At 33.6% G+C, this 15,847-nt stretch overlaps 1 protein-coding gene across 1 annotated transcript in view; it reads right to left on the bottom strand.

Annotated features, from left to right (window-relative positions):
• TTN (titin) overlaps nt 1–15,847 on the bottom strand; it is a 271,719-nt gene that overhangs the window by 156,650 nt on the left and 99,222 nt on the right. Inside the window, exons 96-116 of the mRNA XM_033112268.1 lie at nt 15,088–15,378; nt 13,052–13,339; nt 12,075–12,167; nt 11,668–11,953; nt 10,675–10,858; nt 10,377–10,466; nt 10,013–10,280; nt 9,637–9,897; nt 7,799–8,008; nt 7,555–7,632; nt 7,429–7,455; nt 6,959–7,018; nt 6,547–6,630; nt 4,867–4,941; nt 3,865–3,918; nt 2,571–2,975; nt 2,049–2,111; nt 1,567–1,644; nt 1,322–1,399; nt 652–738; nt 335–415 (exon numbers count right to left, since the gene is read on the bottom strand). Coding sequence (XP_032968159.1) covers nt 335–415; nt 652–738; nt 1,322–1,399; nt 1,567–1,644; nt 2,049–2,111; nt 2,571–2,975; nt 3,865–3,918; nt 4,867–4,941; nt 6,547–6,630; nt 6,959–7,018; nt 7,429–7,455; nt 7,555–7,632; nt 7,799–8,008; nt 9,637–9,897; nt 10,013–10,280; nt 10,377–10,466; nt 10,675–10,858; nt 11,668–11,953; nt 12,075–12,167; nt 13,052–13,339; nt 15,088–15,378 — 3,141 coding nt within the window. The remainder of the gene's footprint in view (nt 1–334; nt 416–651; nt 739–1,321; nt 1,400–1,566; nt 1,645–2,048; nt 2,112–2,570; nt 2,976–3,864; nt 3,919–4,866; nt 4,942–6,546; nt 6,631–6,958; nt 7,019–7,428; nt 7,456–7,554; nt 7,633–7,798; nt 8,009–9,636; nt 9,898–10,012; nt 10,281–10,376; nt 10,467–10,674; nt 10,859–11,667; nt 11,954–12,074; nt 12,168–13,051; nt 13,340–15,087; nt 15,379–15,847) is intronic.

Here is a 15,847-nt window from a genome sequence, read left to right as displayed (position 1 = left end):
TTCTGGTGAGTTGGTATGAGCTGGCACCAGGACACTGCATTTCTATTTCCACATATAGCTGGTCACTAGATTGCAAGCTCTCTGAAGCAGTAAACAACCTTCAGTAATTTTCATTCCTCTTTCCTGTACCCTCCATGATGTCCCCTATGATATCTTTTGTACACAGTGGCTGTGGTATAGGTCTACTGATTATGTGGCTAAACCTATTATTTAATATTATCATATTCAGGTATTTACTATGGAACTTTTAAAACCTATTATTTAATATTATCATATTCAGGTATTTACTATGGAACTTTTAAAAGATTTTAAACTTAGAATGAATCATTAATACCTTTAGGTGGAGGTTCAGTCTTTTTGGAAACAGCAACATGAATTTTCTCTTCAGTAACAGTTTTCTTTTGTACCTCAGGGACTTGAAAAAATGTACAATTTTAATTATAGGTATGCCATTCTGTGAATGGTAATTGTAATTTACAAAGAATATTGAAATATAAATTAAAACAGATACAAATATGAAATGAAAAGATGACAAAGAATTACAAGGGGACAGAGATGCCTACATAATCACAAATTAGATAAGAAGAAGAGGGATAAAAATCCATCGAAAGCCCTTCTACTTGAGCCCCCAAATGCAAATTTGCGTTATACCTGTGACTGACACTTCCTCCTCTGTGTGAGAAGCAAAGAACATCTTTTCTTCTGAAATAACCATCTTCTTTGTATGCACAGCTGGTACTTTAAAGAGAGCATTTCACATTAGCATTTATTTTTCTAGGACAAGACATCAGATTAAATACATAAATCATACATTATATTTAAGTCTTTAGAGTGAGTGGGTTAATATGATAGCCTGAGAACAAATTCAGTGTTTACAAGAAAACAATTCGTGTTTTGATTTATAAGGACAAACACCCATGCAGACTTTATCAAACATGGGAATCAAATAGACACAACTTCTTCCCATATGATGTGGTGCTTTTCCAAATCTGTTAGGGTCTATTCATATAAATGAGAGGATGGGAAATATTCTATGCAATGGACTGAATTGCATGGTAAAGTTAGAAGATTACTTATTAAACATAAAGCCTTCCTTAAATTAAAAAAAATGTAATTTTAAAGCAAAACTAGAAACAAAGCTATAGAATGCTATTATTTATTTAAATTATACATATGTGTAACTCAACATGAAATGTATATTATATATGAATGTCTTAATTTTGGTGGTCCAGATTTGTGAATTATTTAGTAATATATGTACTCATACCCATATACATTAAAAAGGGTTTAAAACTTGTAGTTGAAAGACAAAGATGTATACCTTTCACTTCAACAACTTCTTCCTGCACTGGAGTCCGAGAAGGTTTTTGTGGAACAATCTTCTTGGAAACTTCAGGTACTTAAAAAATATGTACAAATATATTTGTATTGTGAAGAATACTGCTTTGCACAAAATTTTAAAATATCTTAGTTTAGATGACTTACATAAATAACTAACATGTGAATATATATTAGTAAACAGATCATTTATGTACATGGTACTAGAAATGTTTCAAATGATAATACCTTTGGTGACTTGAACTCTTTCTTCCTCCATTCTTCGAGAAGTCTTTTCGATTTTTTCAACTACTGGCTTCTTTACAACTGCAAGTATTTTAAAGAAATTGCAGCAGTTTTAGAATTTCTATTAAAATAGTCTCTCTCTATATATATGTATACATACATACATATATATGTATATATATGTGTGTAATTATTTTTAGAGAGAGACAAGTTTGGTGCTCTGAAATTTAAGTACGAGTTTCTGTACTTCAAGTATTTTGGTTATATTTTATTTTATATTTACCATAATAATCTTTTTATCATCTTTCAAATTTTTGCATTAAATGAATTACGTAGATATTCTTAGAAAGAATTCATTAACACAGTAAAGCTTAGAGAAGAAGTTGTGCCTATTGGATTGAACTGGTGATTTGTTCATCTTTGCCAAACAAGCCATGATAATGATGTTGATGTTCTCATCTACTTAAATCATTCCAATTACATACCTTTAGGAGGTGGTGCTTTTTTCTCTTCAGGTACCTTTGCTGGAATTTTTCTCTCATGTGATTCTTTAGTGAAAACACAGGAATAAGAAAGGATGCTTAAATCGGTAAGTTCTAATAGGTTGCATACATTGCAAATGAGGTAAGTTAAGAATAATGTATAATTGTGTATAGTATTATATTTGGGATCTTTATTGCTAACGTGATTCTTCATGCTGGATTTAGAAGCAGGATCAAGCAGAGATGCAGCAAGGCAGTGAACGTTAAACTTGAATTCTGCTGTAGAAAATAGTTCTTGGAATTTAGTCTTAGTCATAGCACTAGGTGATTCAATTTATAATGTCAAAGCATGAAAGTAACGGAAGAAAATGACTCTTTTAAAGATTGTTTCTAAAGATTTCTATCTTAAAAAATGGAAATGTTGTTTTCTCTACATCCATTGCAAATCAGGTTAATAACATGGAAAACATAATGAACTGAGTAAAAATGAGGAAAAGAGAAAAAGGATCACCCAATTAATCATACCTTCATAAACCTCTTTTTGAACTTGAATTACTTCTTTTTCTCTGTAAGTTTCCTCCCACTCTTCCTCCCCTTCATCATAACCTTCTTCCCTTTCATAGTATTCTTGCCCTTCTTCAAAATCTTCTTCCCATTCCTCGTGAACTTCCCTTTTAGCTTCTACTTGGGTCTCTTCGTAGTCTTCATCTGGTTCTTCATAATAAGGTTCTTCAAATGGCTCTGTATATGGTTCTACTTCCAGTTCATCATAAGGTTCTTCCCAAGGTTCTATGTAAACTTTCTTCTCCTCGTAGATGGCTTCCTTTTTCTCATACACAGCTTCTTTTTGTTGCTGAACCTCTTTCTTTCTAGTTATGGTCGTTATTTTCACTTCTTCAGCCTTGGAGGATACATCAATAATTTCAGGAGCTAAAATAAATAAATCAATGATACTATTAGCATATTTATTATATCCATACAATTACTTTATTAAATGATAAGCAAGTATTAGATCAGTATTATATTGATAATTTATGTTTTGTTCGTGTTGGTTTCATTTAAATTTTTGTTAACTATGGAACACTATCAGGACTATAATGATACACTGTTAATTTGGGGATTTTTCCAGTGTGCACAAAATGGCATTCAGTAAATATTAGCAAATGACATGTGTTCCATTGTTTATGGGGGCTCCAGTTTGCAAAACTCTTAGTTTGTTCCCATGAAATATTTTAATATTTAATCATTTTATGGAATTTATATTTAACATTGCTGCAGTTAACTTCCACTTAAATTTCTAACTATTCTTTCAAAAACATTTCTCATTTTAAAGCTACATTTTGACGATCAAATATGACTCTTTAGCCAGTTTAATAAAGATAATATTTAAAATTATATAACCAAATCAATTAATTGCTTTTATACAATTTTTAAAAAATCTTTAAGGCTAACATTACGTATAGGATCCTGAAGATTTGTTAGCTACAATTGATTCTTGTTTCCATTGTAGCTAACAAATCTTCAGGATCCTATAGGTAATGTACGATCCTCTTTAGCCCTCCCATCTTTAGCCCTCACCACTTATTTTCCTGCGTCCATTTCACTCAGGCTGCATAAACATCTTCCTGGGTTTCCTTTGCTGGGACTGGTGCAGTATGTAGTAGGCATCATTTCTAATGCTAGTGCTAATACATTGGAGGAGACTCTACAACTTTACAAGAAGCTGGAAGCCTCATATGTAAAAATAAGAATACATAGCAGAGATGCAAATCTCAGAAGTAAATAGAATAAAAATATTTAATAATTTGCTTTTATTTACCTTTTGCTGGAATTAAGGCAGTAGGAGGTGGGGGCTTCTTGACAACCTCTGGGACTTTAAAAATATAAAATACATGTGAATTTTTAGATTATGCATTTTTCAAACCTGTAACTGTTAGTAATATACCAAATGCTTTCATAATTTCCAAATTTAGCTCATCAGAAATGTTATGCAATTAATGAAAATGCAGGAAATCTGAAGTTTTATTCTAGCTTAGGTTGATTTAAAATAATTTAACACAAAATGAGAAGACTCAGTATGTCTAATGCTAAAAAATAAGGCATGTTTATTTTTTTCAATGACTAACTGTAAATTTAGGAACTATCCACGCTTTTTGAGCTTCATTTTATTCCATAACATTTCACAAATGATCACTCAGAAGCAAGTCTCATGAATGGTGACCCGTGCTCCTGGATTCTCCTTCTTTTAGGAGTTTGCTGTACTTAATCTTAGTCAGACGGGTAAATAAACTTACCCACATGGGTAAATAAATTTGCCTATTTGCTTAAATTTAGTTTCCCTATCTTCTTCCTAAAAATAGTCCAAGATATAATAAAAATTCAAGTAATGAAAGTGATCTTCCTTCGAGTTGCTTTTTTTTTGCCCTGCACACACTGCCATTTATTCAGGGGAGCCAAGAAGGATGCTGAGGTGGGCTGCAGCAGCCACCTGAATGGAGCATCAGCCTTTTTATTGGTGTGACGTGATCAGGACCATCTATTGGACTGGAGGGTAGTGCCTTCTTTAAATCACCATCCAGACATAACAAGAATTATCTGGTGTTGCCATTGGGTGCCATGGACAAGCACAGGTACTGGAGCACAGGGCAGAGAAAGAGAAAGTGAGCACTGAGTCAAGGAACAGAGCGAGGGTAAGTGAGGAATAGGTACCACGTTGTGAACTCAAACTCTTATCCTCCTGCACCTTCCAGTACTTGGGATTTAAAATTTTTAACCAAAAGAAAAGCAGAAAGGCCGAGTTTTGATTCATTAATTATAATACCTTTAGGTGGTGGTGCCTCTTCTTTGGGCTTTGTGACAACCTTTTTGGTATCTTTCTTCACAGCTTTTTTGGTCACTAAAAAATATGATGTCAGACGTAAATAACCAAAATGTTTTTAGGAAACTAGGAGGTTTCTTGAGATACATTTTCACATGTTTTGATGGTAACGATAGACTGCACATTATTGCAAGACACCTGTTTCAGAAAGATCTCGGACTAGAATGCAAAAAAATAAAATTTGGAGGGAGATAGACTATGTAGGGTGATCTTACATCTTCACTGATTTTATGTCTGCTTAGAGTTAAAATTTTCCAAAACATTGAGAAAGAACCTAAATGATATCATAAATAGAAAAAATACACATTTTCATTTTTGTTTCACTTAGGTAAGAACACTGTAAATTTGTCAGGAAGAATAATAATAATATGTGAATTAGTAAAACTAAAGTTCTATTTGTAAAATATTGTGGAAGTTTTCCTTTGTTGTTACTGATATTATTTTATAGCTTGATCATGGCCCTAATCATAACTTGATTATGGCTGCTAGTATTCATGAATAAGTAACACTGTTTTCAATTTTTAAAATATGACTTAATGTCTCAATTTCCCAGTGGGTACTCAAACATAGCCATTTGACAGTAAGATGCAGAGAATACATCCTTCATTCAGCTAAGTGATTATTTGTGACAATAAACATAAGTGGAAATCTTATTTATTATTTTTTATTTTTGTTCCTCTCTGCTATCAGAAGTAGATGAAATATATTTAGCTATGTTCACATAAATTACAAAAATGCTTTTTTTTGTTATTGAGATTGTATTATTCACAAAACAAAGTATTTTTTTTTTAAACTGAATTTCTCCTGAGGCTGGCTGAAAAATAGCTCAAGCTTTTGACACCAATTGTAGTAAATATTACGGGACTAGCACATTAGACCCTGAAAACTACTCTAGCAGTAGTGGCTTGGCTATGGGAACATGGGACTTTGACATGTAGAATTTTTCCTGATGATGCTGGGAGAACTCTGACAGCAATTCTGAACTCCCCAGAACTCTAGAAAGCCCCAAGCAGTCTGTTGACTGATTTAGTCCAGCAGTTTTGGGACACTACTATGACAATTTACCTATTGAAATATTTGAGTGGGGCAGGTCCCTGACACACTCAAAAGCTCCTTATTGGTGAGCTCATTCCTTAATTAAAAAAAAAAAAATCAAATGTACCAATGATATTTTAAATCATGTTTGTAGCAAAATAGTAAATTTAAAGAGTATTTAACATTGTAATTGAGAGAACAACACAAACTATAATTTGCAACTCGACTAAACTAATATGGTTTATTTCCATAGGTTTCACTAGAAATCGATTGTACTATTTTATTGTTATATGCAGTAGAAAAACATAATACATGAAATAAACTTGCCATTAATGTTTAAGTTATTCTATTAAAATAAAATATTTTAATGTTAAGCATCGTATTTGGTCTTTCTGATGATTTTCAGACTTTAGGCACATGTTTTATACACCATTACCTAGTTAATACTTAAGAGCACATAATTTACATTTTGAAAGACAATTCAACCTGTTGACCACTAGAGGGCCAACGTGTTGCATTAAACAACATTTCCAGGTCTGCAACAGGTAAATTCTGTATTTTGACGTTTAGGTATATACCATACAATACCTTCAATACGTTTTGCTGGTGGTTTCTTTTCTTCAGGTGATGGGAGCAACACAGGGATAGGAGGAACAACCTTAGGAGGGATTTCTGAAAAAACAAACAAACAAACAAACAAAACCAGATGCCATCATCAGTTACGCGGTTTGGTTTCCCATTTTGTGTGAAGCTAACAAAAAGTCTCATGAATTTCTTTCAGTATTTCAAAGGTGTTATAGTACCAATCATCAATCAGAGAAAATAAAAATAGCACATATTTATAATTGTCACTACTCTTTTGCTTTGATTTTTAACTACACAGTGAAGAATACAACACGAAAGGATCTGTTCTGGCTCTCTGCTATAGTTCGGCATGGAGAATTTCCTAGTGATAGATTACTGTTGTTCCAAGCCCAGGTGTTTTGATGCTGGATCTTACCTTCTGGCGGTACTGCCCTGATAGGCATGGTAGGGATTGGAACTCTGGAGTCAGGAATATCTGAAAAGGGGCATTTAATGATAAGCATAGAGGGACTGAAAACAGGTATGTATTAGACAACTAAGATGTGCTTGATTGGCAGGTATTTCCAAGAGCAGAATTTAACATATAGACACAAAGCACATAGGCAAGTTTCACATGCAATCACACAGGTCAATTTAATCCCTGTGAAAATTTTTGTTCTACGGCCACACCATTTGGAATGATTTCAGATAGCAGTTGCATGAGACCTTATTATCTCTAATTCCCCACACTCACAAAGCCTAACATGTGTATTATTATATTATTCCTGAGAATAATTTTACTGAAAAGTTGAGATAATATTTTTAGACATTTTAGTTTGGCTTCTATCTACAAAATTGCACTGAATGTATTGTAAGCAAGGATTGATTTTTTTTTTTTTAACTTACCAGGAGGCTTCATCTCAAATTTGATTTCTGCAAAGGAAAAAAAAATAACATTTTTGAATTTAGGATTGTCTTGGCAGGCTATTTTGTTTCAGGCTGCAGTGTGGTTTTAATATGGTGTTTTCTGACCTTTGGTTGTTAAGTACAGCTCTGCTGTGCTTCTTGCTTCACCTCTTGGCTCCAGTCGAGCAATTACTGAATAGACACCTAAGGAAAATAATCATCCAACATTTGTTTTCTGTTATGTTTGTAAATAACACTTCCCTATTTGAATATAATATGTATTTGTGTATATGTCTCTTTCCTTAAAAAGTATTCTATTTAGAATTACTAGGATAGAAATATATGAAACAGACACTGTTAACTAAATTACCTTCGTCATCTGGGGTCACGTTGTGAATGGTCATATAATGGCAGCGACCGTCATTCCTAAAGTTGTATTTCTGGCTCTCAGTCAGTTCTGTTGGTCCTTTGTACCATGTTACAATGGCATCATCAAAGGACACTTCGCACTCGAAGGTGGCAGACTGATGCTCGCTCACCACAATGTTCTGTATGCGCTTGGTAAACTGAATTGGTTCAGCTGTTTAAGTACAAAGAGAATTCAAAGTTAAACTATACAGGAAAGAATTTCACTGTACTTTCCCCTCAGATATTTAGTCTCCATCTTTTTATCCAATTGGAAAATAGCAGAAAAATGCTGAAAATATAAAACAAGAAGAAAATGCACTTCTTTGCACCAGTAACAAAAAATTGTCCCAATACTTAAATGTATTCCTATAGGATCAATGTAGAAAAGCATAAAGAAGTCCCTGAAAGTCCTTAAAATTACATGAAGGCAATAGTCACCGTGTTTCTAACCCATAAGTCAAATTAAACTTTGAAAATGTTAGTGAAATGGGAGGTTCAAAATAAAGGGAACATAAACTTAATTTTACTCTATAATTTATTCCCCTTTGAAATTCTTTCTTTCCTCTGTAAAATAATTTTGATATTCAGGACCTAGAATTATTTATTATTTGACATGTATAACTTTTCCCGTGCAGTTATTTCTAACTCAATAGGAAATCTGCACTTCTACATTTCAGAAGATTCATTTCCAAGAGTTCTGAAACCTGCTTTGTAAGCACGTGTGGGCATTCACGAAGGAGTTTACCCAATGTATATGATAGGGGTGTTTAGTCGGAGAATGGGGCTGGAGGGGAGGTGCTCCTGCAAACATTTATCAGGAAGTGCAGAATTCAACGTATGATAGTATCCTGAACACTTAGATGTCATCTGTACACTGGTGAGCTTTTATTTTTTGGAAGGATCATTTGAAAATATGCATTATTTAAAAAATGATAAGTGCTTTCAACTGGATCCTTCAAATTGAAAACTGTTTAAAAATTTCGAACTTTAAAATATAACTAGGCATTGGTATCCATTGTAAAGTTAATCAGAGAAGTTGAAATGCTTTTATACATAAGAAGTCATATAGTTATATTTCAACAACTACAAATGGGCACTGAAAACTGGAAGTAGATACTATTATTATAGCCTAAATGTTGCTTAATACAGTCCAAGGGTGACTTCAGATAGTTCAAGCAATCAAAGAATTAGGAAATCAATATTTTTGCTCCTAAGTCTTAACATTTCACTTTGTTTCAGAGATTCAGAGGGTTGTAATAGGATGTTTATATAAAATAATTATTTTTGAAAACTAGCTGCTAATCACACATCGCATATATTGTTAATTTTATTTATAAAGTTTCATACAGATAGAGTCAAATTAATTCCTATACAAAATATCAACTCCTAGCTAAGATCTTCTAGATATATAACCGTGATACCTAGTTCTTTCCAAGATTTCTTTCTAGGAATCAGAATCATAGATATGAGAATTGTGGAATTTAGTAGAATTGTAAAGAATTATTGACTTTAGAAGAATATGGAAATTTAACAGAAATAATTGTTAGAAAGTCATGTCTTAGTTAGATTGAAATCTGCTTCTGGTCAGAAAGAACTGTGCAAAATAATAGGCATTTATGTGAACATTTCCCTTTTGATTTTGTATGAATTTTAAGATGTGAGCAAATGCTATGACTATACGTTGGGAAGGGACAACACACAAGAACTCTGTGGTATGTTTGATGGCAGAGTTGCAGGGGTCCTTCACACCCTTTGCCCTGATCTATGCTGTAAGAATTCCAGCCACAGTCTTTTACCCACCTTCAATCCGGAGCTCTGCTGAAGTCTCAAGGTCTTCGTATTTGCAAGTGTATTGTCCTTGGTCTTCTGCTCGAACATCTGCAATGGTCAGTTTATGGACTTTGTGTTCCACTTCCGTTTTATGTCTACCTTGGGGTTTAAGGATTCTGCCATTTCTGAACCATTCAGATTTTACATTGGGCACAGAAAACTGGCATGTCATGGTGCAAGTCTGGCCTTCTTTCAAAGTAACGTCCTGTAGATGCCTTTCCCAAGCAGGCTCTGTTGGAATGACACAATACACATTTTGTTCAACATCACATGCAGGTATGCTTAACAGTAAGTTAATGTCACAAGGTTTTTTTTTTTTCTTTTTAATATCAAACTCTTCACTTACCGATTACAGTTAATTTAGCACTAGCAATGTGTGGGCCACACACCAATCTGTAATTTCCCTGATCTTTAAGTTGACAATTTTTGACTCTGAGTGTATGTCGATCGCCATCAATGCTTATTTCAAATTTATCACTGGGTTCCAATTTTATAGTCCCTTTGTACCATGAAAGCTTGATTTCTGGATAATTAATCTTAATGTCAATTTCAAACACAGCATCATTATCTTTCAAAACGGTCTGATTTTCAATATCCTTGATCAGAGTGACAGGCTATGAGAATAAAGAATTAAAATGCATTAGTCACTCCTTCCGTTATAACTCCCAATAATAATTTGTTCACTTGATTATCAGCATATTTTATTTTACCTCTGTCTGTGACAGCCTTTGTTGAATAAATGATACAAGTTCTTCAAATTCCTTTTCTTCCTTCTCTGACTTCTCTATTTCTTCAATTTCCTGAGGAGAAAATAAAAGGATGATCATTACATATGAAATAAAATTTGAATTAGAGGATGCATGATTATATTCAGCTTCCATTTTTGATGCTGCTTAGGTTATATTAAATAATCTCATACAACTATAGGGTTCTGTAAATTCAAAGGGCATATGTTAGATGTTTCAAATGGGAATTTTTAAAGATGATGCTAGATATAAAAGATCATACCAATCTATGTGTCTCTTCTTCTTGACTTTGCTTTAGCAGTTCAAATGCTTGAAGAAGACCACGGAAGTCGGTGATTCCGTACATGCGGGCATATTTTTCATATTCTTTAGGATCAACATTTTTCAGAAGTTCTAGTATATCAATTTCTTCTTCTTCCCCAGAGCCTCTCTTTAAGGCTGGAGTTCTAAATGAAATAAGAAATAAACATAAATCACCTATCTTCTACTTATTTTGAATTATCTATCATCATTCAAAGATTATAAATGTCATTACATTTTTTTTCCTCACAAAGGAATAGCTCTGTGTCCTTTAGTCAAGAAATATTAACTTTACCATGCTAACTGTGAAACAATACAAAAAGTGTGGGTTTGGAGATGGAGTGGATTAAGATTGGACCATTGTTATTAAGTACAGAAATTTGATAGTTTGAGAAAAGATAGCAGAAACATTTATGTAAACTTTGCAGCTAAAGAGCCTAATGAAAGAATTACAAGGAAAAATAATAACAGCAATAGAAAACATTTTAATAAGGGATAAATACATATATGGGAAAGATGTGTGGAAATTAAATCTTGATTAATTTAATAATCCAATAATTATGTTGTAACATAAATGGTGTTGAAATTATTGGTAATTATGAAAAATGGTTAAAATAGTTAATCTAGAAAATGATTCAGAGCATGAGAAATAATACACAGTAACAAAAATCTTATACCTAGATACCCAGAGTTTTCTATACAGGCCATTTCCTTTGTTTAAAATTTTAATAAAAATTCACCTCATTCTCAAAACTTTCTCATGATTATTCAGAAATTGATCTTAATGAGCCACTAACTTCCATCCAAATATTGTGTATTTGTTTAACTGTTTCTATTAAAATGTCTGTGTGCTTATGTTCTTTCACAATCTGAATCTTGGAGGAGATGGTTCATGCCTCTTGACAAGAGATCTCTTTTGTGAGTGGAAAATTGTGGTTTTTTTAATTGAACTTACTTTTTCAGCATTGCTCTAAGATCGCCTTCAATTTTCTCTTGTTTCTTCCTTTCATCCACCTGTAGGTTAACATTACTTTCAATTTCACCATGTTTATTAAATGCAACACATCGGTATAATCCAGAATCGGTTTTTGTGGTGTCTCTAATCTCCAGTTTTGCTTCGTCGCCTGTCTGGTGGATAAAAATGCGACCTCCTTGGTTCAGTTGTCTCCATTTCCCTTTCGTCCATTTAACATTAGGGATTGGATCACCGCCAACTTTTGCAATGAATATTGCAGTGGTTTCTAAGGAATAATGAAAACAAATAAATAAGAAACTTAATTTTCTAAAATCTGTTCTTCCAAAATTAAATCAGTAGCAAAATGTACAAGATAGATGAAGGTATATTTTTCATGGAGTACTTACTTTCTACTACCTTGATACTCTGAGGTTCTGATACGAAGAAGAGTTTCCCATCTATGGCTGCTTTCTTAGGTGCTGGGACGGCAGCTGGTTTGTCTAAAAAACACATTCACATGTTTTATTGTCATAATTACCTTAAGACTGTAATAAATAATTCTCTTTGTAAAATAAGTTTCAGGAGTTTGGCATAGGCACAAATATCATACATTCTGGGACTAACTGTATATGAGAGTGGATTACAGGAGATAAAGCAGTTTCCCCATACACATTTATAACTAGTTGTAGGTATCACATGTACGCTGCACTAGAATCATATTAGTAATACTGTGCTTACCTGAAAATAAGATGTAGCCGGACAATCAGCTCTAATGCATCTTTTGGAGCAAAAATTAGTGTAAGATCCGGTCTTATTTTACTATAATATAAGACCGGGTCTTACATAATACAATACAATACAATACAATACAATGCAATACAATACAATATAATATAATACAATACAATATAACACCAGGTCTTATATTAATTTTTGCTCCAAAAGACGCATTAGAGCTGATTGTCCAGCTAGGTCTTATTTTCAGGGAAACAGGGTATCAAATCTTATATTTCTAGACTTGGCTTTATTATACAGATGTCCACCAGGGCCATGACATCAGGTTACCTTATGTCATATTACTACAGCATCATTTGGAACCTCACAAATGATTGGAACCTCACAAACCTTAATTACAACTTCTTGTATACGGTGAAAAAGGTTCAAGAACTATAAGGGTAAACTTGGGGTAATTTCAGAAAATTTGTATGGAAATTATTTCCGTTGAATTATCTAATACTTCAGTTATAATAAGGAGGTTATCAATTGCAAATGAGCAATAACTGATGTTCCTAAAACTAATTCCATTCTTATTTAAATTGCAATAAATGAATAAATGTGAGCTGTCATGGGCTTAATCTGAATAATGCTTTTGAGGTGTGTGTACCTTTAACGGTCACTTTTGATTTGGAAGTGTCACTTCCAGCCACATTTGAAGCTTTGCACACATAATCCCCCGAATCTGCTTTAGTCACGTCCTTGAGTTCCAGCACAGCAGTTCCGTTAGCAAAGCTGAAGATACATCTGTCTGATGGCTTTATTTCCCTGCCAGTTTTCAACCACTGGATCCTGATTGGCTCCGAACCCTGGACGTGGGCGCTGAGCTGCACGAATTCTCCTTCACTTACTGTTACTGGAGTAAGGTGCTGATCAAACACAGGTGGCTTCTTAGGTTCTGGAATTTAAAAGGCATTTTTAAACATAAAATCAAAAGGAACATAAAAACAAATAAGTATTAAATGCCAGAAAAGAAAACAAGTTTTGCCTCTAACCAGTAACACTAGTTGCTATAGCAGAACTGAATCACAGTGCCTGGTTGATGCCTCTCTGAAGTCAATAGTTACATTTGTTGGATTTTAAGAAAAGATAAATGTTTAAAAACAAACAAAGAACAGATGCCTTGCTGCCCGTATCACCCAAGCATCTGTGTGCTCATTAAGCACTGCAAACATTGCACTGGTAGTTACTATAACTCCTGTGCACACCATTGATTCTTTCAAACCTGGGTACAGCTGCATTTTTGCTGAACTCTGAAATCTAAGGGTTTATTGGGGAGTTCTGCTCCTCAAGAGCAGCAATTCTCACTGCCCTCTGGGGAAGAAAGCCAACATTTGAGTAATCCGTGAGCCCACATCTTTCTCTGATGTTCATCTTTAACTATTAAATGCAGCTACCAATCCTTTCCCAAAGGAATTAGGAATTGAAGCTCAGAATGCAGCTGAGAAGCTCAGAATGCAATTGCAAATGCAAACCAATGAAGAAGACACAAGTAACATGATAGGAAGGCCATGCACAGCTCAGTGTTATGTAATGATTTTATTTAGCAGTTCTGAGACCTGTGTGTAAGAAGAACAAGGCAATATTTATGATCGTGAAGATTAAAATTTCTGAAGTCTCCTTTTTTTTTTTTAAACTCTACAGATAAACAGCCTCAGGAGTCTATAGAAAGTTTTATCTACTCAATGGCAAAAGCATCAGGAATGTAAATCATGAATATAAGCCACTGCCAAGCACATGTTTTTCATTTTACTAATCATGTTTTAAAACGAAATGTCCTTAAGTCCAACTGAGTGATGAAATGTGAATTTTAAGACAACTCAATGATATTAGCCTCTTAGTGATATTAACCTATTATCTGTGCACCCTGAAATGATCAACTATATTTATCAGCATGAGTAATAAAGTTCAAGCTGCTTTAGGGAGTAAGTTTGTAAAATGATTTTGACCAATCTGCATCATAATTATCTGGATGAAGCCATTATGGTCAGAGGATCAGACAGAGAAGATGCCCTTAAAAAATATAGTCTATTCCTTCGCCTCAAGCTATGACTATGTTTTTAAATACATCTTCCATAATGATATGCAACATTTTTCTGTGCATCTTTTTCTCTTTTTTAGCAAATTTATTCTGTTATCTGAGATTAATATTCATTTACAGACTAAAAGCTTTGGCAATACATGTCAAACAATAATCATTTAGAAATATACTTAGAAAAGGAAATGTTCCAGAATGTGATATAACATAAAATAAACACAGCTAATGCAATATTCAATGATGAAAATCTAAGAATATATCAAGATATATGTACTTCATAAAAATTTATGTGTTACACATGAATTTCAAAGTAAACTTAGACTTCTAACTGCCTGAGAGAATTTGGGGATATGATTTACCAGATAAGATTTTCGCTCCGTCTATCATTGGACACCTACTTTGCTGGGCCATGTAATTAAATTACAAATAATACATATTTTAACTAAACATATATAGAATTATGTCAATCCAGTTAGATAACATACATTTATAATTTACTTGGTCAACAGAGTTGATGAAGAAACACACATGTCAGAAGAAATGCACAAGGTTATCTCATAGGCAGTGAAGAAAAGCACAACAGCCTGGGGGCTGTGAAGATAACTCACCTTTGATGACAACTGAAGAGGTACACAGAGCAGAGCCTGCATCGTTCAACAATTTGCAGGTGTATAAACCAGCATCGCCTGTGCCTGCCTTCTTGACTTGAAGCAGCAGGGCGTTGTTCTTGAATGTGATTTCACAGTTAGAAGTTGGATGTATCTCTATGTTATTCTTGTACCAAGAAACGGTTATAGGCTGGGAACCAGCAACACGGCCCTCAAGTTTGAAAGAATTCCCTTCTGTTTCTTCTACTGTCTCTGAGGGTTTTTTAGTGAAACTTGGTGGGATTAGTCGCTCTGTAAGAATTACAAAGATATATAAAGTGGAATCCAGAAGCAGGTTATTAATATGAGGTTTTTCAAGAAAGAGAGGTCTTTTTCTTGTTGTTAAAAGTCAATGCTTTTATGGGGTATGGAAGAGGGAAAAGGGGATCAAACATATGGTGATAGAAGGAGAACTGACTCTGGGTGGTGAACACAAAATGTTATAATATAGATGATATATTATAGAAATGTACACTTGAAACCTATGTAATTTTACTACACATTGTCACCTCAATACGTTTCATTAAAAAAAGTCAATGCTGACCAACTAAATACAGCATATCAGTATCAGTGTATGTTCCTAAACATTTCAGCGTCCTTTCAAACCTTATTCAAAACTGCTCTCTTATTTATGGATTGGATGATAAGAATAAATTAGACTATTTACAGAACCAGATAGTTGTAAAAAAAATAATAATAATAGAAGAGGGTGATAGTCTTA

This window comes from Rhinolophus ferrumequinum, chromosome 8 (assembly GCF_004115265.2).
Source record: "Rhinolophus ferrumequinum isolate MPI-CBG mRhiFer1 chromosome 8, mRhiFer1_v1.p, whole genome shotgun sequence".
Classification (NCBI taxonomy): Eukaryota; Metazoa; Chordata; class Mammalia; order Chiroptera; family Rhinolophidae; genus Rhinolophus; species Rhinolophus ferrumequinum.
This window is presented reverse-complemented; position numbering and strand designations above follow the sequence as displayed.